This window comes from Lytechinus variegatus, chromosome 16, assembly GCF_018143015.1.
Source record: "Lytechinus variegatus isolate NC3 chromosome 16, Lvar_3.0, whole genome shotgun sequence".
In the NCBI taxonomy this organism is placed as follows: domain Eukaryota; kingdom Metazoa; phylum Echinodermata; class Echinoidea; order Temnopleuroida; family Toxopneustidae; genus Lytechinus; species Lytechinus variegatus.
Window position 1 is genome coordinate 1,544,441 of NC_054755.1, and position 23,784 is coordinate 1,568,224.

General features: G+C 38.4%; 1 protein-coding gene across 3 annotated transcripts; it reads left to right on the plus strand.

Moving 5' to 3' along the window:
* The first annotated feature begins 78 nt into the window (after positions 1–78).
* On the plus strand, positions 79–23,491 carry LOC121430074 (zinc finger CCCH domain-containing protein 13-like). 3 transcript variants are annotated; one of them, XM_041627349.1, is made up of 10 exons: positions 79–567; positions 1,744–2,040; positions 2,836–3,031; positions 3,487–3,677; positions 6,899–6,970; positions 11,103–11,222; positions 11,729–11,851; positions 13,085–13,205; positions 17,591–21,956; positions 21,996–23,491. In XM_041627349.1, exons 1-10 carry the CDS (start codon positions 125–127, stop codon positions 22,664–22,666), a joined length of 6,600 nt encoding a protein of 2,199 aa, XP_041483283.1. In that variant the 5' UTR covers positions 79–124; the 3' UTR covers positions 22,667–23,491. The 3 variants fall into 3 exon arrangements, with proteins under 3 accessions (XP_041483283.1, XP_041483281.1, XP_041483282.1); XM_041627347.1 differs by having other exon boundaries at positions 17,591–23,491; XM_041627348.1 differs by having other exon boundaries at positions 17,594–23,491.
* Positions 23,492–23,784: the final 293 nt, after the last annotated feature.

Here is a 23,784-nt window from a genome sequence, read left to right on the forward strand (position 1 = left end):
AATCATCGGATATATCGATGGTAGCGTCACCTCTACACTAAACTCAACCAACCAACCAACGTGTGATCTATCCCTGAAAGCAGGGTCCTTTACGATATGCACAGGCCACGAAAAATGTCGCTAGATGCGATGTTGTAAAAAGTTGGATTTTTCACCTGAAGTTGTCTCTCAGAAAATGCAACGAAGTTTGTTCCAGCAAGCCGTGCGTATGCACGGTCAGAATCTTTCGGTCCTCACAGAAAAGCATCTTCAAGAAGATTTCATTTTCATGCAAGGAGAAAATGAAGATGAACAGCTTGCTGATCAGAAAGCAGGGGAGGACAACCATCGGGAATCGGCTTTGAATCACCCCGACACTACCGCGGGGGCTCCCCACCAAGACAGCGTACGTTTGACGGGGACCATGCGAGATCTTGTTCATGTGCAATCGCGTTCAACAACAGCTGAATCAAGTGCCGAAGAGTCTTCAAAATCAGACACTTCACCGGAAATTCTACCACTTGGTGTGCCGCGGGAGCTCCATGAGCCATTTGATGACCTGTCCACGAAGACCAAATTGTTTAAAGAGTAAGAAAAGGATGAACTTTTTATGTCATGCGTGACTCTTTTGAGTTTGATCATTGTCAATGCACGACGACTTGTCATTTTTTTTATTATTGTGAGGCTGAGAGTAAATGAGACTTCATCAAATTCATTTCATTATATTGAGATGGTCTACTACTTCACAGAAGTCAGATATTAACTTGTTTCAACCAATAAAGAACAAGTCCTCCCCAACAAAAAGTTGATTCGAATAAAAATTTAAAAATCCAACAAGCATAACTTAACACTGAAAATTTCTTCAAAATCGGATGTAAAATAAAAAAGTTATGACATTTTAAAGGTTCACGTAATTTCACAAATAGTTATATTCACGTCCTTGAAATATTTCAAACAATAAAGAAGATAGACTGAGGGACATCATCGACTGTCTCATTTGCATGTCACTGAGTTGTGCATATCACTGTTTTGTGAAAAATAAGCGAAACTGTAAAATGTCATAACTTTCTTATTTTACATCCGATTTTGATGAAATTTTCAGCATAATGCTTGTTTTATTTTCCTCTATTTAAATCAACATTTATTCTGGGAAGGACTTGACCTTTAATTTAAGCTACTACCATAATCAAATACGAAGAACTAATTCAAATATTATAGTAGAAGTCTACATGTAGATTATGTGGATCTAGACCTACTCTAAGCCTTTTATAATATAGATCCTAATAGTATTATTTAATAGATTTTATAAGAAGACAGGCAAGCCAGCTCAAATGCCTGTTAGACATGTTGTTAGTACAAAACATGTTGCATGTACTTCTTAGCAATTATTTCAGCTCAAGTAATGCCCAAATTTACTCTCCAGTAGGGGTCTAAATGTTGAAATATAATAAATGAATTACCTGAATTGAAACCACTTAGAGCATTGGGAACAACTTCATTTTGACTGGGATCTTAACTCAATTTTCAGCTTTTCTTTGTAAATATGGTAAGTCTATACTGAATTAAGTTAGCCGACCAAATTATAAGAATGTATACCCACATGCATGCACACCCTCTATGTACATGAGTTTTGATCGCTAACTTCATTCCCTATCAGAGACAAACTGGTATTTGTCTGAGCACTGTACATTCTGCATGGCTTATACATTAAAACAAGTTGAAAGAAGTGATAGCTTTAATTTTTTTTGTCTATTACTTTTTCAGTGATGGATTTGTATCCCAGCTCCATAATTTCATATCGAAGAAAGCCCACCTTCTATTCAAGGCATCTCAAGGAGCCAAAGAGTCTGCCACATTACCAAGCCTCCAGGACACCGTTGACCTAGACTACTATGCTACTTTACCCCCAATGGAGCAGTTCATGGTCATTCCTCCGGACCAGTCTAGGAAAAGACTCTTTGAGATCCTTGCCGTTGGCGATATCATTGCAGGATCGATCGTGGCCATCAAAGATTTCGGCATGTTTGTGCAAGTGGTGTGCTTGTGTGGAAAAGATGCCAGGTATGTAACAAACTCATGACATTCTAGCTGCTAGCTTCATTTTGGTACCAAACAGGTGGATCCAGGAATTTATCATTTAAAATATTTTGTTCACTGTTCACTCCCAAACAGGGGATTTTTCATCCCCAACTTAAGATAGAGAGGCACAGGGAATGCAGAGGGGGAGGCAACTTTGGGCTGGGGGCTATAAAATTACCCTTGTGCCCGGCCACCCCCCCCCCCTCCCCGATCCATGGCTGGTACCACAAAAAATGTACTGAAAAAAAAATCCTATGACCTGTAATTTTTTTATGTGCTTCTCTAAGTGCATGGCAAATGATGAGTTGTTATTGGTCAAATATGTGAAATGAAAAGAGGCAAAAACAAGAAGACTTTTTATTTCTATACCAGTGTCATGTTTACACTTTTTCAACAAAATGAGATAAAAGTTTAGAATGGTTCATATTGTTTACATCAATTTAATTCAGTTCAATTTTATTTTCCACATTTATTTTCCACATATGTAATTCAAAGATCACTTAATTATTTTCATAAAATTAGCAATTGTACTGTCTTTTCAGCCATCGGTTGTAAAGCGTAATTATCTTTGCGTTTACATTTTTATTTATTTGAATGAAAATTAAGAAGGTATAGTTGAGATTGTCATGTTGTTAGGCTGATCTCTGAAGTGGAAGGTCAGTTTTATCTTTGCAGGGTTTTAATCTGTAATATTTGATTAAATAGAAAATGAACATCATTGGAAAAAAAGATTTATTCTCCTGTTCTTTTCTGTTTTATAAATTCATTTGATTGAAGGTATCTTCAAGAGTGTGACATTGTTGGACTGCTTCCGAAGGGAGAGCTTGGTGATAGGTACTCCCAGAAGTCTCAGCTTGATGATTTCCGTGCTGGTGATGTGGTCCGGTGTAGAGTGGTGAAGACGGATGCAGTCAACGAGAAGGTCATCTTGACGATGATCAACCAGGGTGAACAGAATGATGAAAACCTTCTTGTAAGTATTCTCTACAGACATAAACCAACAGTGAAACTCGGCCTTGATCAAATGTCCTCCACTGCAACTTAAAAAAGCTTGACTTAAGCAGCATTTATGTTTACTTTTAATTTAGAATTAGTCTATTTACTTGTTGTAAATTGTACTTATATAATAAAGCTTATGAGGATTTATTTTTCCATGTTCAAGTGACATTAAATCTCACCAACAATTGATGTTGGTTCTGTTCTTTTTCTGGTTCATCTAATTTTCTTTTGATTTCTCTTTTTGTCCTCTCTGTCTCTCTTGCTCTCTTCCATACTTATCCTTTCACAATACTAAAAAAAAGTTCTACCCATTTCAATTTGTTTTAAGTGATGCATTGTGCCTGCCTGCCTTTATCCAGAATAAACTACCCCCCACAAAAAAGGCAACACAACAATTGATCGGAAATTATCTCCTATTCACTTATACAGGGTATCATCAACGAAGGTGAGCTTCCTGTGCATTACCGTCGCTCTCAAACCCAGCGAGAGACACAGGAGTCCTATGACGAGATGTTGGACAATACTCTAGGCTTTGACAACCCTTATAATGTATCCTGCCTGGCTAACATGCTTGATATAGACGATACAGCCCCACCTTCCCTGATGCCTGGATTGCAGAGGTGAGTCAAGGGTCAGGGTTTCATGTTCTGAGCCAATCAGATGTAAGGATTTCAGTAGCTTATAACAATTGTCAGTGAAATATTTGTTTTATGAAATACTCCCCTGGATGAAGGCTTCTAATCTCCCTTCAAAATAGATTGATGTTTCATTGACTAATATCAGAGTTGCTAATTTTCCGGATTTTTCCGGAATTCCGGATTTTTTCCTTTGCTGAAAAATATTCCGGGAAAAAAAATTGATTGTCAAAGTGAAATCCGTAAAAATTTCCCCTCCAAATCTTGTCACGGAGTTCGCTACGGAGAGCGCAATTTCAATTTTGGATGGCCAATTTGCGCAGACGGAAAATTATTAGCGTTGTGCGCAGCATGAAGTTTAGCTGGTACTGTACTTGCACGGTACGGATACGGGTGTCAGCGCTATCCCAGTCGGGCGATCGCCCGGTAGAACCGCTCGAAGCACGGCCCGGTGTGGCTGCAATTGCCTGCTGCTGCGTGAGTGATTGGTTGTCTGCCGCGGGATTTCAGCTGAAAACCTATTTGCTACCATGAAATATGTGTTCTCTGGTGCGTATTCATCAATTCATATGTGTGAACTATCCATCATTTTGATAGAAATTGTGATTTATGGATTTTCAATAGTATAGGATTGTCTTGTTGATGAGTACAGTGAGTGAAAAAGGGCACCCCAGCTGCTACATACACCCGTCCCGAGTCGCACCCATTGGCCGCAGCATATTAACCCGCAGCAGGTTAACCCGTACCGTAATGAGTACGGGTAACATGATTTTTTTTGTTTTTGAGCACCTTTCTTGCCTATGATATGAAGTTAATTATGTCATTAATTATTTGTTATGTACTACTGTAGATTAATGATTTCAGCCCTCTAAAGAATAAGAAAACGTTCCAGCTTCAGGGGGCTTCGCCCTTGACCCCGCCAGGGGCCCTGGGCGGGCCCCTGGACCCCGGCCTGGGTTTTCAGGATTTTTTTGAGCTATCAGTTAGCATCTCTGCTAATATGAACGTGGTATTTTTTGTAATACTTTGCCAAGACCAAAATCACTTGCAAGTATCAACTGAAGTGGTACTTTAATAATTGCTATTCTTTGTATCCGTGAGTGCTTTTTATTGTAGAATTTTTTTTACCTATGAGAATTGCTAGTAGCATTTGAGACAGAATTATGAAGTAATGCTCTCTCAATAAAATTGAAGATGTACAAGTGTGATTGTAACCAATCAACAATTAAAGGTCTGTATGAAGCCTGACAGGGTTATAAATGTATATACCTCTTGTTTAGAACTTCTGGTAATCTGCAAGTATACACTGATGAGTGATGACAGACATGTTTGATACACTTATATTATAATGTGTGATATTTTGAGAGCACTATTTCCTCTTTGGAGAAAACTGCTCAAGGCACGTTGAGAACACAGGGAAGAAAAAAGAAAAGAGAAAGAGAAAATTTGACATTCAAACACACATCGTAATGAATAGAACCTTTGGTTTGCTCTTAGAGATGTCATTTTCAGACCCTGTGACAGCCAGTTGCACAGGGTTGGTCTGGTATGCACAGAAGCTTGAATATCCAATGATTTCTGGGAATGTGGACATACAGAAACCCAGAGTTTCTGGATCTTGGGGCATGCATGGGATGATAAGCACCTAACAGACACTAAAGGCCACCGCACACCTTACGACCCGACTGGTCGGCGACTGGCTTGCGACTGAGTGAGGGGAGATGAATCGCAAGGCAGTCATAAGCCTCGACACCTTGCGATCTGATCTGCGACTCACGCATGTGCTTTTTGCTTTTTGGCATAGCATCTGAGAAATTGCGCTTACTATTGCGTATGCGCGTTGTTTATCATAATATGCGTTATGCAAATCTGCTGTCTGATTGGCTGGAGGTTGGATTGAGCTTGCGATCCAGTCATGAGGATTTGACATGTCAAATCCTTCCGATTTTCCTTGCGACTTGTCTCTGACCGGTCTGCGACGCTCAAGCTGACAAGAGCTGTGACGTCACATCTCCCCTCACACAGTCGCAAGCCAGTCGGTGACCGGTCGGGTCGTAAAGTGTGCGGTGGCCTTTACATGTATTGTTATCATTGGCAAATGATTAAATAAAATATGAATTTTGAAAAAAATTATAATAAATAATAATGTCCATTTATACAGCGCAGTTACTTTGTGTATATACTCAACTGTGCTTTGATACATGATATCATATTATTACCCCAGTCATAGCCGAGCCGCCATATTAATAGGCGCTAAAGCATTAACCCTATCTAGGCCGGGGTATTTTGGGAGTTCCTATGGCCGGGGGGGCCTCCCAGGCCCCCCCCTAAGATCTCGGCCGTCGACCGCGCGATCGCGCCGAAAATTGGCACGTGGGTTGCCTAGGACATAATCTACAAGATTGTATAGTAATTTATTTCATGCGAATCGCTATTAAGTGATTATGCTAATTTATGTGTAATTAGTATGCGAAATCATACTTTTTCCTCTAACTCCCTAAATAGAACTCCAAATGTACTAATTTTTGGTATAGAAACTCTTTGTGGTGTCCTTAGCAAGTGTACATGAAAAAAATTGTGATATCAAATCATTTTCTTATGTATTATATTGTTTTTTGCAATTTCTTACGTATTTCTTTGTTTTTCATTGTTTTTTCAATGAAATTTGTTGGGGACTCTTCTGTGATCATAAAAAGCATAAAATGAATACATTTAGACTAGCAAAACTAAAAATAATCATACATTTATGAAATTTGGTTGAAAACACAATTTGCATTGACTTTGTACACAAAATCACGTTTTTGAACAATTTTCGGTCTGACATGCACTTACATAATGTTGCGTAATTTCAGAACCACGTACCCGGGTGATGCAAAATTGGTCTCAAAAGTTGCGCAAGACTTGAAAGTAAAAAGTCAGCGAGCGGCGTGGTAAAAAAATTTTGCACGGCGAAAATATCGCGCGATTCGTTGAGGGGGGCCTCCGAGCCCCCCCGGCCTAGATAGGGTTAAAGGAATAAATCCTTACTGGGTACCCATTCGCTTCACCTAGGTTGAGTGCAGCACAATGTGGATAAATTCCTAGCCGAAGGAAATTACGTTATGGCTGGGATTCAAACCCACAACCCTCTGTTTCAAAGTCCAAAGACTAATCCACTGGGCCACAACGCTCTATATAAGTTTGATTTTTTTAAAATTCTTTTTCAGTGCTAATTTCCCGACAGAGGAGTATGCAGAATCATTGAGGAAATGGCAATCACACAAATGGGCCATGGAAAGGTAAGATGGTTTCTTACGATAATGATTCTTGATTCTTATTATATTATGAAATAATCTTGTATTAGATGTCCATGAATATCCTCAATGCCGTGATTGTAAGCCTTTGGGTCATTCCATAAAGGTCGGACGTACATTCGGACACATTTAAGAGCTGTATCTCCTTTAATTTGATAGCAGTGTTTTATTTATTTTAGTATATCATAACATGTGACCTAGGTTATCATTACACCATGACAGGACCAGGCTGCAATATGAAGAATAGAAAATATGGGCAAAAATGTGAGGGGTCGGACGTACATCAGACGAAAGCAGGTTTTATGCTTTTAGATTTCATGTCAAAATCTCTGTGATTTTTGTGTTGCAGGTACTAAAATTCTAATATGAGCTGTTAGCTAAAGGATGAATCTTACAAGAAATGAAGCAAAGAAATTGATAGGCATTGCCTTGTTTTAGTTACAGGCTGATCTATTTGGGGTCGGACGTACACTTTGAAGGGGTCGGACGTACATTGTGCAAAATATTTGCACACAGTACGTCCGACCCCCTTTGAAGATCAGTTACACAAAACATAGACATTCTAAACTGGATTTTTTTAATATACATACTGTTTGGTTAGTTGTCTTTCATATAAGACGGAATTAACAAATGAATCTGATGATGGTGAAGAGTTATGCTTGATTAAAGTTGACATGCATTCAGACAGTGTACGTCCGACCCCCATACTGATTTTCTTACAGTCAAGCAAAATGCACCTCATATCTATTACAAATGAGTCAGTGGGTTTAAACTGTTTCCATTTTGATGTCTACATTTTTAGATCACATCAATAATGAAACAACTCAACTATTCACACAATGCAGGATACTGTTAAACTTCACGTAAAATGTATTTTTTTTAATGGTTTGCAAAAGACATGACAAAGAATTTCTTCAACATTAAAAAAACTTGTTCTGTTACAAACTTTGTTTTTACAAGGTGGGTTACGAACCATGAGTCTTCCCTGATGTTGCAATAAAAAAACATGCAATATGACCTTTTGACCCCTAGATGACCTTTGATCTCTCCATCCTCAAGAACACATGTAATTTTTCCCACTGATCGTTTTGTTCCAAGTTTGGGCAAAATTAATGCAGAAATATGTCATTTGACATTTTTACACCTAGATGACATTTGACCTCTCCATCCTCTTTAACAAATATGTGGTACTACCCACTGATAATTTGTTCCAAGTTCAAATACATTTGAATACAATACACATAAAAAAACTACCGGTATCAAAAGTTAACTTTTGACCCCTAGAAAGCTTGAACAATTGACCTTGAATAACAAAATGAGCAAAAGTGACCTTTTGACCCCTAAATAACCTTAGAAATTATCATCTTCATCAACAAAAATATTGTATTACCCTCTGATTTTGTATTTCAAGTTTGAACAATATTGATGCAAAAAAAAAATTGATTTAAACAAAATCTGTCAAAAAATGACTAAATGGCCTCCTATCTTTTGACCTTTTGACCCCTAGATGACCTTTGACCTCATCAACACACACATGGTATCAACCAAGGATCATTTGTACCAAGTTTGAACAAGGTTGATGCAGAAATAAAGAAATGAGAACAAGTCAAAATTAAATGAATAACCCTTCACATTTTCTTAACTTACACCCCTATAGGCAAAAGTAGAATAGTCTAGACATCCATGTATCATTATAGCAAATGGGCAGATCTATTTCTCATAGAGGGGCAATTGCTGTACCTGAGATTGAGGGGAAGGGGCAATTTCTACTTTTATATGGAACTTCTTTGTTTATTAAATTTCTCATGTATTTGTAGGTTTTAATTTTTATTTTCTTTTTTAATTTTCTGCAGGCTATTATTCAGTCATAATTACCACTAAATTCATTAAGTTATGTGATAATTTGAGATGAAGGAAGGCAGTTTCCATTGAATATGCACACAATACACAAATAAATCACCATTTCTTGAAGATGATATCATCATTTAAAAATCTACATGTCAAAAATGTGAGGTATTCTTTGTGAAATTGGTCTCAAAACTTGTGCAAGACTTCAAAGAAAAAAACCAATAAAACTATACAGCGATATCAAGGTGTGTTAAAGAACTATCATGCAAAATGTTTAAGATGGAAGGTGAATTTTGCCCCCAGTATTTGTTGGGTAAAGAAATACAAAAAAGGTCATTTTAAACTAGATTGAAATTGAAATTTGTATTCAATTTTGAAAGATTGATATGAGTAAAAGATGTTATGATATTAAACTTTTGCAAAAAACATCTGAGCAGTGAAAGATAACTTCATAAAAAAAAGTTTCAAAGGGGTCGGACGTACAAAAAAGTTGTACGTCCGACCCCCACTTAACTTGAAATCCCGGACTAGTGGTGAGCTACCTTCTGGTGTATATATTAAACAAACCAAGCTTGCTTTGCATCTGACTTTGGGAAAATTTATCTGCTTTTGTTTTGCTTGTAAGAAAAAAAGTGTATGTGAAAAGGGGTCGGACGTACATTTGAAAGTGCCTGCTTTTAATATATTCGGTTTAAGAAATTTAAGAAAAATAGAAAAAACCTAACTTATTTTTTAGAAACCTGACATAATAACAACTTGGACAACATCCAACTTTAATTATTTCAAAGCTTATAAAAGGTTTAAAATTTGTTGCAAACTTGACCTTTGAAAATAAGTAAAATTCTGTTTTGTTGCTATGGTGATTTCAATGCCTTGTCAAAATGAAACGATACATTGTTTGAAATTATTTCTTTCAGATTTATACATTTCAGTGTCTTAGCTTTCATGTGATACCTAATTTGTTCTGTTTGTAGGATTTTGAAATTTTGAACAAAAGGTTTACTATTTTATGGAACTGCCCCTTTCCTTTTACAATGTGAATTAATTCCACAATCTTCAAATTGGCACCGTATTTATTAATATAAAGTCATTGGCTCAGCTTTAAAACTGGTTGGTTTGACATTTATCTATGATGTCAATGGGTGATTTCAAGTACGGTGTTGAGGCTGTTGTTGGTGTTGGCACAACACCAACACCAGCAAAATTCACACCGTACTTGAAATCACGCTGGTGTTGGGATTGACCTCGGCGAATATGACATATTTCCTGCAGTTTGTGTTGAGTGCTGGTGTTGAATGTTGTCTGCTTAACCGAACATTGCTATTGCTGTTGACGATCTACGTGTAATTTCCCCATTCACCGACAACAACCTCAGGGATTGGGAAATTCGTGATTTCAAATTTGTTGTTGGTGTTGATGAACTGTTGCTCATGAACAGGCGGTGAACACGAAACATCCCTGTAAAATTATATTTTACATTTAAGATGAGCACAATTCATTTAGAGTTTTATACATTTTAATGAAATATGATTTCCGTTTTCTGTTATTTTCAGTGATTTTAACCTTTGCATTCTGTACGACAAGATTTTATAGCAATTTCTCCCTGATTTCATTCCGTCATATGATCAGCAGGGCAGAGGCGTGACATCATAGGCTACAATGTATGATCGATATCGTTCCTCTGAACCCAGCTTGGTGTTGGAGTTTGGTTTAGCAGCCTTTTCACGCTCTCAACACCAACACCAAACACCATACTTGAAATCACCCAATGTGCTTCAGTTTTTTTAGATGTTTCCAGTTTACTCTCTCTTTGTCCTCACAAATGACATGTTGTGAGGTTGGAGAGAGCAGTATGGCATAAATCCTAAAATATAAATGTAATTTCTGAAGGTTTCAATGGTGAAGAAGAAGAGTGTAGTAGTTTTTCCGGTACACCATGTATCTTTCTGGGCAAGTCCTTTTCACGACCAACACTTGGCCAAGTAAGATATAGTCTGCTATGCAGACTGTGTGTGGCTCGTATGGTTGGATCTCAGCGCATGCATCGCGCTGGTGCTGGTTTGCACACCAGCCTGAAAGGGCGAGCGAACACAGTAGACCTAGTCTACTATGCAGACTCGTTGAATCAGCTGTGGTACACACACAGTAGAGGTACATGGTGTACCGTGAAACCTACTACACTATCCTAAGATATACCATGTCCCTAATGGATGCAACACCTTAAACTCAAAGTAACTGCATGGGGGTATATTGAACATCTTCTTAACAGTGTTGCTCGAGGTGTGGAGCATTTCAAAGCAAGCCGTTATCTTGAAGCCATGCAGCAGCTTAACAGAGCCCTGGAGATTGATGCAGAGAATGTAGAAGGCCTTGTTGCACGGGGGGCATTGTAAGTATAATGGTTATAGTATGTTTATTGACTGCTTTAAGGGGCATAGACAACACTATTGACCAGCTCAACAGAGCTCTTGAAATTGATGCAGAAAATGTAGAAGGCCTTGTTGCATGGGGGGCATTGTAAGAGTAATGGATATAGTACATTTATTGACTGCTTTGAGGGGCATAGCCCAAACAATTGCCAAGCTCAACAGAGACTTTGAGATGATTTTTTAGTTACTACCGTATGTTTACTTGTAAAACACAACTTCCACATATTTACAACAAAACTGATCACAAATTTGTGCAGGTTAGGTATATAATATGCTGAATTTTATCCACTCTTGGACAACTGAAGTAATTACCTCTGAAAAAACCCCATCCATTTCATAACTTATTTTGAGAATCTGAAATTTTCAGGGTGGAATCATTACCATTAGATACTGATTGCACATGAATGTTCGGAAGAAAAAAAATATATAATTTTCTGTTCTCACTTTTTATTCTTATTTTTTTCAGGTTTGCAAACCAGAACAACTTGTCCAAGGCCATCAAAGATTTTGCTGAAGCTTTGAGAATCAAACCGTCTCATAAGAATGCCAATAGATACATGTGTCAGACTCTGTATGAGAAAGGAAAACAGTGAGTGATTTTTTTGTCTAGCCATTAGCTTTAGCCTTAAACAAACCCAGAGAGCTCTGGCACACTTAGGACCGGAACCCAGAAGGTAACCAAAGGCTGCCACCGGTAACAAATACTAACATGGGTAGCGTCAAGGTTTGGGTATCAAAAGCACCCAAAATTAGAGAAAAAGAAAAAAAATCATGCACCCGCCTCAGTTCTATGGATGAAGGTCTAACGGACAGCATGAATCCTGACATTGAAGCAGTAGCCAGACCTTAAAAAAGGGGGAAAAAGTTGAGTTTGTTCACTCACTTTTAAAATCGTAAACAAAACTGGCCGATCGATATATTGAGGGCACACACGGGAATTTGGCTGAGTCTATTTTGCGCAGAGCGAGACTATAGGCGCCGCTTTTCCGACAGTGGCGTCATCAATATCAAAATCTTAACCAGGGTTAAGTCTTTGAAATGCCATCATAACTTAGAAAGTATATGGACCTAATTCATGAAACTTGGACATAAGAGTAATCAAGTATTGCTTGACATATTGCCTGAGTTTCATGTCACATGACCAAGGTCAAATGTCATTTAGTGGCAATGTACTTAGACCATGTTAGGGGAATCAATATCGAAATCTTAACCAAGGTTAAGTTTTTGAAATGTCATAACTTCGAAAATATATGGACCTACTTCATAAAACTTATGCATAAATCACTAAAGATCCTGCCTGAGTTTCAGGTCACATGATTAAGGTCAAAGGTCACTTAGGGTCAACGAACTTTCGCCATGTTGGAGTTATTTAAGGAATTGTCACCTAGTTCTTGAAATTTGGACATAAGAGCAGTCATGTGTCCCTGAATACCCTGTGCGCATTTCAGGAACATGGCCAAGGTCAAAGGTCATTTAAAGGTAAACTGTCCGTGTTGGGAGTATGTGTTAAATTGGCATCATAACGTTTTTGGATGTAGTTCATTAAACATCGACATAATGGTAATCAAGTGTGAATTATTGTTTTGCACATGTCTTAGGTCACATGATCATGGTCAAAGGTCATTTTGGGTCAATTGACATATTTTATTATCACCTTAGTGTTTTATTCTGTGAATGATTATTCATTACATGTAGCTGTTTTCAAAGGCAGCACTGCTGCTATATCAAATCGCGTAATGCAGGTGAGACTGCCAGATGCGTTCCACTTGTTATGTTTAACACTGAATGATGTTTGAAAAATTCCACTGTTTGATATTCATAGATGTGAAGATAACGATGAGAAAGACAAAGCCAAGGATTGTTATCAGAGCGCTGTGGACCTCAACCCGGATTTCAAGGACGCCCTCGTGTGTTTACAAAGACTTGAGAAAACTTCTAGACGGGTGAGTAAAGGGTGAAGGTTGTATGATGTGATATAAACCCCTCAAAAAAAGTTTTGCAACTCAGTTTTGGGGATGATATCTTTTTGGTTAATGAAGTATAAAAGATGAAACTGGTATAATTGGAAAGCTAAATTATTCCTCTTTGCAATGACATGCTATTTGCTGTGATTATGTAATCATGGAATATGCAATCACCCTGACCATTGAGAAAAGTCAGAAGTGAAATGTTGCAAATTGCATTGATTTCTAACAAGAGTCTCCATTTCTATAGAATTTCCACCATGCAGGTGACAGTGAATGCACTCGGTCCATCCTCAAAACAATTGGAAATTCGCTATTGGAAACCACGCATTTTGCCACATTTCATTTCTAACAATTGCTGCGTATTATCATGTCTGTGTATTTCATGATAACACTAGCATTACAAATGACACATGATTGTAAAGAGGAATAATCATGCTTTCTAAAGATATCACTTTTACACATGATGATGGCACATTAAGAAATTTATTAGCACTCACACTTGGAGTTTGAGTTGCAAAACTCAAACATGACATGGCAAACGAATTTTGCAATATTTCATTTTTTACATTGCTGCATATTTATCATGTCCGTGTATTCCATGACAACACTATTATTACAAATGACACATGATCGTAAAGAAGAATAAACATGCTTTCCAATGATACCACTTTTACATATGATGATGGCACACTAACAAATTTATTAGCACTCAAACTTGAGTTGCAGAACTTTTTTTGAGGGGTTTAGATAAACTGCTTCATTGTTATCAACTTATCTACCAATGTTGTCAAGGAGACTCCTTGAAATATGTTATAAAATAGGTGTATTATTTCAAGCATCGCAATTGGCCAATACGCATCACATGACATCCAACTTTTTGTGCACTGCATGGCAGTGCAAAAGGTGCGCAACAAAAATTGACATTCACGCTCAAGCAAACCAGTGCGGTAGAAGTCCAACAAATCTCTACTGTAACTTTTTAAAAAATTGTTTCTGTGATGCTATATTATAAAACAAATAATGCACTTGCTCTGTCGTGTGTAAAAGTAAATGCAGAGAAAGCTCGGTTTCTTCAGATGGAGCACACTGGGCACTCGCCGCAAGCGGCTCGTGCTAAGTGCGGCATCTATCTAAAGAAACCTCGCATGCTCTGCATTTTCACTAACGCACTCGGTTGCATGCATTATTTGTATAATATCTCTCGCCCCCACCACATGCCCCCATCAAAACACCTAGTAAAATTGATTCGTTACTGTGATTTTCAAAAGTACTTTAGAAATTTTAGAAACTTAAAGTGGATGAGTAAGAACTGAAAGTTGTTCATAGTGAGACAAATAAGCCTGTAATAATGTCAGGGTTGACTTCCTGAAAATTTGAATATTCTAGCAACCCCCCCCCCCTTCCGTTCACAAAAAAAATCTAAATATTTTAGGGTGGTTAATTTTCAGCTAATTTCACTTTGAAAAGAAAATGATATTTTCACTCCATGGCATGACTCCATGTACAAAGTGAATGAAAAAGCAATAATGTAGCAGAATATATAGTTTTTTTAATATCCCATAGTTAAAATTTGGGGAATAATCATAGAGTTTGGATTCAAATCCTACACGTACTACAGGTGTTTAATTTCCTTCAGCAAGGTTTTTATCTATATTGTGTCGCACTCAACCCAGGTGTGGTAAACAGTATCCTGGAAGGAGTTTATTCTGTGTAACGCCAAAGCACTTAACAGCTGCTCTGCTAAAGCCTGGGTTATCATACTGCAGAGCACTTCTACAGAGACTTATGATTATTTAAGTGTAAGGAAAGAGGGGAGGATTGCAGAATATTTTCTCAAATTCCTTCCCATTTTCCTCCTAAATTGTTGATGTAACCCTGAATTGTTGATGTAACCCTGAATTTATACAGATATCTTCAATGCAGGAATTTTGTTAGCAATGATCTTTTAAAGTTTGTGTATTTCCAAGGCCTTGAGGGCTTTGAGGTTTCAATGTTCTTGTGCCACTTTACTTGACTGCTGCATTGAGTGTATGAATGTTTGTTAGTATGTTGACCTTCATTCCTCATGTACAATTGCTTTTGGCTCTATTTCATTTAAGATGTAGGGTTAGGGTTGAAATGTTAAGTTGAAGGTAGGGTATAGTGTTAATTCCAGGATTGAAGTCGGTCATTGGATTAGTTGGTGGAATTTATAGCAGATCATCATGGAACCATTGGTACAGTAAGCAACTAGAAAATCAATGATTTTACATCCCATCCATGGAGGAGAGTAAGAATTGATTAATGGTCTTGGCTTTGAACTGATTCACCTGATAACAAGATAACCGTTGTACCAACTGAGCCATAGTGGGGAGAAAGAGACAGAAGAGGGGAGTAGTAGGAGAAAGATGAATAAAAAAGAAGAACAAGACAAAGGAGAAGAGGAATTTTGAGATGGAGGAGAAGCTTGTACTTGTAGATCCTCCGGTATTAAGAGATCGGCGGCAAGCCTCAGAGCATTGAATAATTCAGGTCCGTTTTAGATGGTGCTGTCGGCATAGGTGAATTTTATAGATGCATCTTAAGCAGTGACATGTCGAAGAGGAAGCAGAGGAGGCGGGCAGGGAGTGTGAGGGGAAGAAGCAAGGGTGAGGGGGTCATTTCCGGTGAAACCATCTCAAAACTAGGATGAAATTAGAGTATGAAATTAAAAGAGGGAGATATGTTTGGGCTGCTTAAGATACGCTGTCTCTCTTCAGCATAAATAGTGTTACCTACCTTTCCGTCCATCTAGTTAGGAATCTGGAGAGACTATAAGTCAGGGCTGTCCAGTCTTCATGCAGGAAATTCCTTGAAAATGGAGTGGTGTAGTGTGAAAAAGTGCTGATTTTATCTTCATGGATATCGACTTGATAGCCTATATGGAATATCTTGTAGTTCACAAAAAAATCTCTCCAGTTGGTCAGTGAATTCTTGATATGTGAATAATAAAGCTTGGAGCTCTAATAACTGATGCTTATTGAGAAACAATTAATTTTAGTAACTTTGAGGTAGGTCATGTGTCATTGCTTGATGAATAACTTTCAGGAGCATTTTATATTCTAATAAGACAAGTATTCATTAATGCCATTCATTGGGTGCATATGCACCATTCAACCAATAAAGAACCCATGCTATCTATCTGTTATTGAAATATTGTGAATGTGCGTGTGTCTGTAAATGGCAATGTATTGCATGATTCTGAATTCTGCAGTCAAGGCATATATTAGTTCTTTTAACACTCACTTTATTGATACAAATTGTCCATATGACCTTGATGTTTCATGATGCTGCACTGCCTTTGGGTAATTATTTGTGTAGTCCCATATCTTAATTTGTATGTACGATGCATGCATCTTAATAACTATTCATCCAACCCAAGTTCTTAGTTGCATTGTGATTAAACTGTCCAGGGCCTCGTCTTACAAGGAGTTGCGATTGATCCGATCAATCATGGACGCCACGGCCAGCGACGTCACCATCTGTTATGCACGTTAGTTAAAAATATTTTCTAACTATGACGTATATTCATGCATACATTGCTTTCTGGAAAAGTCACTTCTTGACTTTGTTTACAAAGGACATTCAGTATATTTCCTGTATAAAAAATTATGACACTGATGGATCTCCATAGAGTTACGATTGATTGGATCAATCGTAACTCTTTGTAAGACGGGGCCCAGGTTCATTTCATTGGCTCAAAGAAGGTTAATGAAAATCACTGACTGATCTCTTTATGAAAATGCTCCCCTGAACATTATCTTTAATCAGACCTTGTTATTGATGAATATATTTTGTTTATCTTTGTTTTACACGATGGGTACTCCTGGACTTCTGACTTTGTTGCTCTTAATGGATTATGCTATTCTATGTCTTTCAATTGCCCCGGACAATCTACCCACCATCCGTCATCCGATGTCCATTTCACAATTGATCACTGCTGTACGGTATGTTCTCTTCCCATACAATTTAATGGATGGGTCTTTATTTCTTTTTCATTGTTATCAATATATAAATTTAAAATGATATGATTCTGACTTGACAATTATGATATGAATAACAATTGCCTCTTCCAAATTCATCTTTTATCATATTGATTTACGTTTTGTTTTGATTGGTAATGATGTTCCTTTTTTTCTTCCAACTAACACTGAATTTTGATTGCCCATCATCTAACATGTATGTCTCCAATATTGATAATGAATTTGAACTATCGTTTACTTTTGTAATTCAATTCCTATCATTGTTTATCACATTAATCAATATTAATTTATTTTGCACCAACTCTTTCAAATTGTGTTACTGTCCATGTTTGTATATTGACTGACATATTTCATTGCTAGAAGAGTGTCAAGGATAACAGCGAGGAAGAAGGGCTTGTTACATCATCCGAAGAGTCTCCCCAGGAACAGATATCTGCCAAACAACTGCGAGAAATGATCACTGAAGAAAAATCCTCCACCAAGAAGAAGAAAAAGAAAGATAAACAATCCCGGGGTCATGAGGACGGGAAAGGGGATACTAAAGTCAAGAAAGAGTTGAAGATGGCAAAAAAGAAGAAGAAAAAGAAAAAGTTGAGGAGGAGAAGCAGCTCCTCGCCAGAGATTTCTAAGTTGAAGCAGAAAGAACCATCTAGTGATTCAGAGAGTGAATCGTCAGAACCACCAAGCCCTGTGCCGAAGCACAAGAGAGGCTCGAAAGAACTGAAAGAAGTGCAGTCTCCAGAAAGAGGCAGGCTCACAGGGAAGAAGAGATCAAGAAATGGAAGCCTCTCACCAAAGCGAAAGAGCCGTAGCAAAACTAGGAAAGCTGACCTGATCCGAAAGAAATCCAAACATGCTTCAGAGACATCCTCGAGCAATGATGATGATAAATTGAAGGAGGTAGAAGTAACAGATAAAAGAAACCATCGTAAGTCTATGGAGAGGAATAGCAGTGTAAAAGCTAAGCATAAAGTTGATTTGAATCGGAGCAGAAAGGATAGTGACTCTTCTGTGGCTTCATCATCTGATGAGGAGCCTCTGAAGAAGAGAGAAGGCAAAAAGGAAAGGAAAGACCAAAAAGTGAAAGAATCATCTCATAAGAAAAGGAAGATGAAGACCAAGAAGGATAAAATAAAAAGAAGCAGATCGTCATCATCTGTCTCTGAAGAAAGTGCAGATTCTCCGTCTTATTCTCCCATGAGGAAAAAATCCAAACCAGCAAAGAAGGCTAAGAAAATGCATAAAAGGTCCAAGAAGAGGTCAGATAGTGTTACATCTGGAAGTGATTCCGGCTCAGAATCTGAGCGAAAGCCTTCCCCTCCCAGGAAAGCCCACAAGAAGAAAAAGAAGAACAAGAAGAAGAAAGCAAAGAAGAAGGAGCGTGCATCATCAGTTTCGTCTCGGTCGGTTCTCAGTTCTGAATCCCCAGAACGACCCAAGTCAACTGAGGAACATTCTAAGAAGAGGAAGTTCAAGAAAAATACAAAAGGAGATGATCATTATTCAGACAGATCCAGTTTGGAAAGTTCATCTTCCTCAGAGCAGCAAAAGGTAACCAACATGAAGAAAGATTCCAAAGCCAGAATTGATGGAGACTCGCCAATAAGGTCAGAAAGACGATCGCGGTCTACTTCTTTGGTTAAAAAAGCTTCCAAAGGCAGCTCAGACGAAGGAGAGGAGATCAAGATTGGTAAGAAACGGTCCAGATCAAGCGAATATAGTATTCCACAAGTGAAAGATCACCCTAAAAGGCAGTCATCCAGAGAAGCAGGCCATTCTCCAACAGATGAGAGACGTCAAAGAATGACTTCTGATGAAGAATCAGAGGAGCACTACATGAAGAAAGCTGGGCATAAAGGACAAAAGAGATTATCATCACCAGAAAAAGAGGAAAGCAAATCTGATATGAAAGTCAAGACAGAGAGTAAGCAAAAAATTGAGAGAAAAGAAGAGGTAGACAAAAGTTCAAGGAGAAGTAAAAGACACTCTAAGGCAGAATCTCCTTCCAGTAACAGGAAGCACAGAAGTGCATCAAGGGAAAGAAATAAGTCAGATGACAGAGACAAAAAGAAATCAAGAAAATCATCCTCTCCTGCTGGTATGTCGCCAGAAAGGAAAGAACCTTCCGAGGATTATAAACAAGGCAAATTAGATAAACATTCTGAGTTTGGTGGTGATGGATCATCAAGGGAGAAGAATAAATTTGACAAGAAAGACAAAAAGAGACAGCAGAAGTCATATTCTTCTGCCTCTGAATCCCCTCCGAGGAAAGGCAAAGTTGAGGAGCACAAAGAAGAGAAGTCTGGTAAGCATTCAAGGACTAGAGAGGACAGTCATGAAAGGTTGAAGTTAACCAGGAGATCAAGATCTCTCTCTCCAAAAGGAAAAAGGGAAGAGGAAAAGAAGGAGCGTACTCCTATTAGAGAAAGAAAACGAAAAAGAAGTGGCTCTTTCAAAGATGACACAAATTCACTTGAGATGGATAGCCGTGATCGAAAATCAAGAGATATTGAAAAAGAAGATAAAGTTAGACATAGAAAGGAATCGGGTGAAACTCGCAGTAGACTTGAATCTCCTGAGGGAAGCAGGTATCGCCCCAAATCAGCTGATAGTGGGAAAAATGCCAGAAAAGAGTCTCCTAAAGAGAATAAGAAGAGTCAAAGCAAACGTTCTCCATCCCCCTTTGGAAGGAATGAAGATAGAAGTAGATCAAGAGAAGATGTGAATCAAAAAAGATATTCAAGAAGTGGCAGAAGTACTTCCGTTGATTTTCATGACAGAAAACAGAGGTCAAAATCTGGGTCTTATGAGAGAGAGAAAGACAAGGAACATAACAGATCAGAAGACAAGGACAGAGGAAGAAATAGAAGAGAAAGCAGAGAAAAAGAAGATAGCAGAAGAAGAAGTGGATCTTTTGATAGAGAGGGGCCTACTAAAGAACGAAAATTGAGTGATGGCGATCACCACAAAAACTCTGATGAAACAAATAACAAAGATCGCCCAAGGTCAAGAGAAGATGAAAAGAGGAAAGAAAGCAGAGATGCTGAGAGAAGAACAAGTCATGATGTCATACGAGATGATAGGGATAGAGGAAGGGATAGAAGAAAGGAAAGCCAATACCATGATCTTGACAGGTCTAGTCGTAGGGAATCCAGAGACAGGGAAGGAAGAGATTCAGGGAAGAATGCAGACAGTTTTGGAGAAAACGGCAGGAAATCAAGGGAAAGGTCCAGAGAAAGAAAAGATTCACGGAAGAATGCAGACAGTTCTCAAGAAATCCGCAGGAAATCAAGAGAAAGAGAAGGGGAAAGGTCTCGGGAACGGTCCAGGGAAAAAGATAGAAGAGATTCAGCAAAAAATGTTGACAATTCTAGGGAAAGAAAGGAAAGATCTAGTGAGAGAGAGAAGGAGATTTCTGGGAGCAGATTTGAATCAAATAGACGAGAACAGAAGATTCACTCTGACTCTTCCAAAGACATTGGAAAAGCAGGGACCAAAGCAAAGGAAGGTGAGCATCATCAGATGCCCTCTTTGAATATTGAAGATATTCCAATGCCTCCTGAAAAACCGACACCGGTTGTTGAAGACAAGAAAGAACCATCTCCTATTCTCTATGTGACATCCAGCTCTTGCAAGGATGAGATCATCAAGGTGAAAAGCAAGTGGGACACTGACAGTGAAGATGACGAAAGTGGTGCCTCTGGACCCTCTCAGAATCGTAGAGGTGGTGGAGGCAGGGGTGCTGCAGGTGGTCCAAAGTCTTTTGGACCCTCATCCCAATACAGGGGTAGCAATGTTGGTGGGAATACTGGTGGTGGAAAAAACTATGGAGGTTATCGCAGACATGCTGATGATAGCGTTTTTGAGAACACATCCTACAATATAGGCATTTCAGAAACTTGTCAGTGCTGTCAACATCTCTCTGTAGATTTAGAACAGGCTGTGCACCATGAGCCGTTGAGATTGAGGGGTGGATGCGTTGCCAGTCCACCACCCAAATATGAATCCGATCACAGCGATTCTGATGTGTCTTTTAGTTCGTCAAGTAATGTTGACTCTGAAGAACCCAAGCAAGACAGTTCGTATGAGGATCATTCGTCGGTTGGAAGAAGGTACAAATCCTCATCAAGCGATAGAAGTTCTGGTGAGAGGAGTAAAAAGCGGTTTAAGCTATCAAGAAGGAGAGAAAGTCAAAGTTCCTCAAGGAGCTCAAGCACAAGCTCTTCAGGAAGCTGGAGCAGTAGATCATCAAGCAGGAGTGACATTTCTCTTTCACCAAGCGACAAATCTCGCTCTCCATCTTCTGAAAGGTCAAGTAGCAGTTACAGGAGCTATGGCTCTAATAGCAAATCATCAAAGGAACAGATAGAAACCAGAAGACAGGATGATCAAGGGTCCAACACTGAGAGTTCAGATTCAGAGTGTGCGGATGAATACAATCTTTTTGATAGTTGGGAGGACTACATGGACACTAAGGGCCATAACCTTGGTAAAGAATTGCATTCCAGTATTAGAGAACAGCGCACTGTAAAGCTAGAAACTGGTGGTAGTACAGTAGGAAAGTTTAATAGAAATAGTCCTGTACACACAGACTCTGAAGAAGAACAAGAAAGCCCTAGCAAAACTGTCCAGACTGAGAGTCCAGATGACGACAATGCTAAATGTGATGAGGATATTACTGATAATACTAAATGTGAGAATGAACAAAAGACTTGTGGTGATTTAGGAGAAAATAAAGAGAGTGGAACCTTGGAGAAAGCACAAGGTATGAAAAATCAGGCACCAATACTTAATAAAGAAGTCCAACTTGATAGACATTCTAGAAAAAGAGATAGAGATCACTTCGCAAGTAGTTCGAAGCAAGAAGCAAACAAAATCAGCCATTATCAGGGATCAAGCACGAGTAGTAGATATGGCCAATATGGGTTTGGAGCAGATAATGTTAGGCAGGAAAATTACAGTCACAATGAAAACTTGGATGAAAGTTATCCTGTAGAATATGGAAATCAACTGAAAGTAAGACTCAGCCACGGTTCTGACCGTCATGATCATGTAAATACTGAGAGACGTCATGGTGGTCAGTGGTCTCATGATCATAGAAGTGGCCATTACAAAGATGAAAGGCAGCACAGAGGTGACGGCAATTACAGAGAAAATCACCATCACTCAAGACACACCTACCCTCAACGAGAGGAGAGGCAAGATTACCGCAGACACTCTCAAAGGGGTTATGGGAATCACAGACGAAGAGAGCACGGTTTTCGAAGGAGAAGGGATGATGACGATTGGGGGCGGGGTGTGAAGGAAGTCCAAGAACGGGGCACTTTCTTGGGGTTGGTGACGAAATCCAAAGAAGGATTAGTCTCACAGTTGTACAGTGTGTGTTCTTCAGCTCTTGAATTAGTGCGATCTGATCACCGTCAGTGGTGGCTCTGACATTCATTCATTTTGGAATAGGTACACTATGTAACTTCTTCAGGTTCTTTTGTTTCATCTACTTCTCCATATATTTGTTTTCAACTGAATTGAGTTTACATTGCAGATACATGTATGTTTCTCATTAGTGGTTTTAATTTTCCACTCATTTCCAATATCCATTTTCTTCAGAAATTATTTCAATATCAAATCTGAAAAATAACTCATCTGTATTTTTTATTGTAATAGTAATTTTACGGTATTTAATTTCATTTTTTGATTTTCACATTTTACTGAATATTTTACCGGCAATGATTTACTTCCTGTGTTCCTTATGCTTTGTGTGAGCACAGGTTAATGTCTATTATTTGGCGATCATTTATGTGGGCTTCATCATTTGTGACTAATTGCTTCTTAGCAATGGCCAATCCCAGTCCTTGTTGTTTATTAATAATTCTTACCATGAACCAATCAGAATCACTGTTTCATAATTTTCTAATTCATTACAAACCTTGGTGAGTTAGTAGGCTGTTTGGATTGAAGCAATTAATTAATAATTTGGTCCCTGTAATCATTGGGTTGTGGGTGGAGACATTATTTGCCCAAATTTACAAAGTTGCTTTCAAATATATGATCTGACACCATGGTATATGTTGCTTTGATAATTCAGTGCATACATATTTCAAGAACCCGTTCAGTAATGAATGACGGATTTTCTTGGTTACTTTTGGGTCGACATTGCTGCATGCACTGCTTATGTAAACTTATTTTGTATGATAATAATATTAGCCATTTTTTTATAAGTGCTTTTTCCCAGAATGGCTCAAAGCGTGTTACAGCATATTATTACCCTGGTCATTGGATTAATTTCAATTCCGCACGAAAAGTGCACATTTTCCACTCCCTGGGGAGCATTCCTTGCATCCATCGCAGCCTCATTATGGCGCTGGCAAATTCAAACATACAATATCTTTTGCATCCTACCAGGTATAACGTGTATGTATTAAATCAAAACTTATCTTGGGATCATCAATGCCTTAGCATAGTAACAAGTATGTGTTGTATCATACGTAAGACATATAATATGAATCTTGTATGTATTCCTTGTACTCTTTCTCAGTATGAAAATAAGTGTAAGT

What these genes read in the sequence shown, in the direction of transcription:
- LOC121430074 (XM_041627347.1), top strand. Translation starts at nt 125, where the DNA reads ATGCGATGTTGTAAAAAGTTGGATTTTTCACCTGAAGTTGTCTCTCAG. An exon ending in CTGATGCCTGGATTGCAGAG is followed by an intron (nt 3,678 to 6,898) that starts GTGAGTCAAGGG and finishes ATTCTTTTTCAG; the next exon opens with TGCTAATTTCCCGACAGAGG. An exon ending in CTTGTTGCACGGGGGGCATT is followed by an intron (nt 11,223 to 11,728) that starts GTAAGTATAATG and finishes TATTTTTTTCAG; the next exon opens with GTTTGCAAACCAGAACAACT.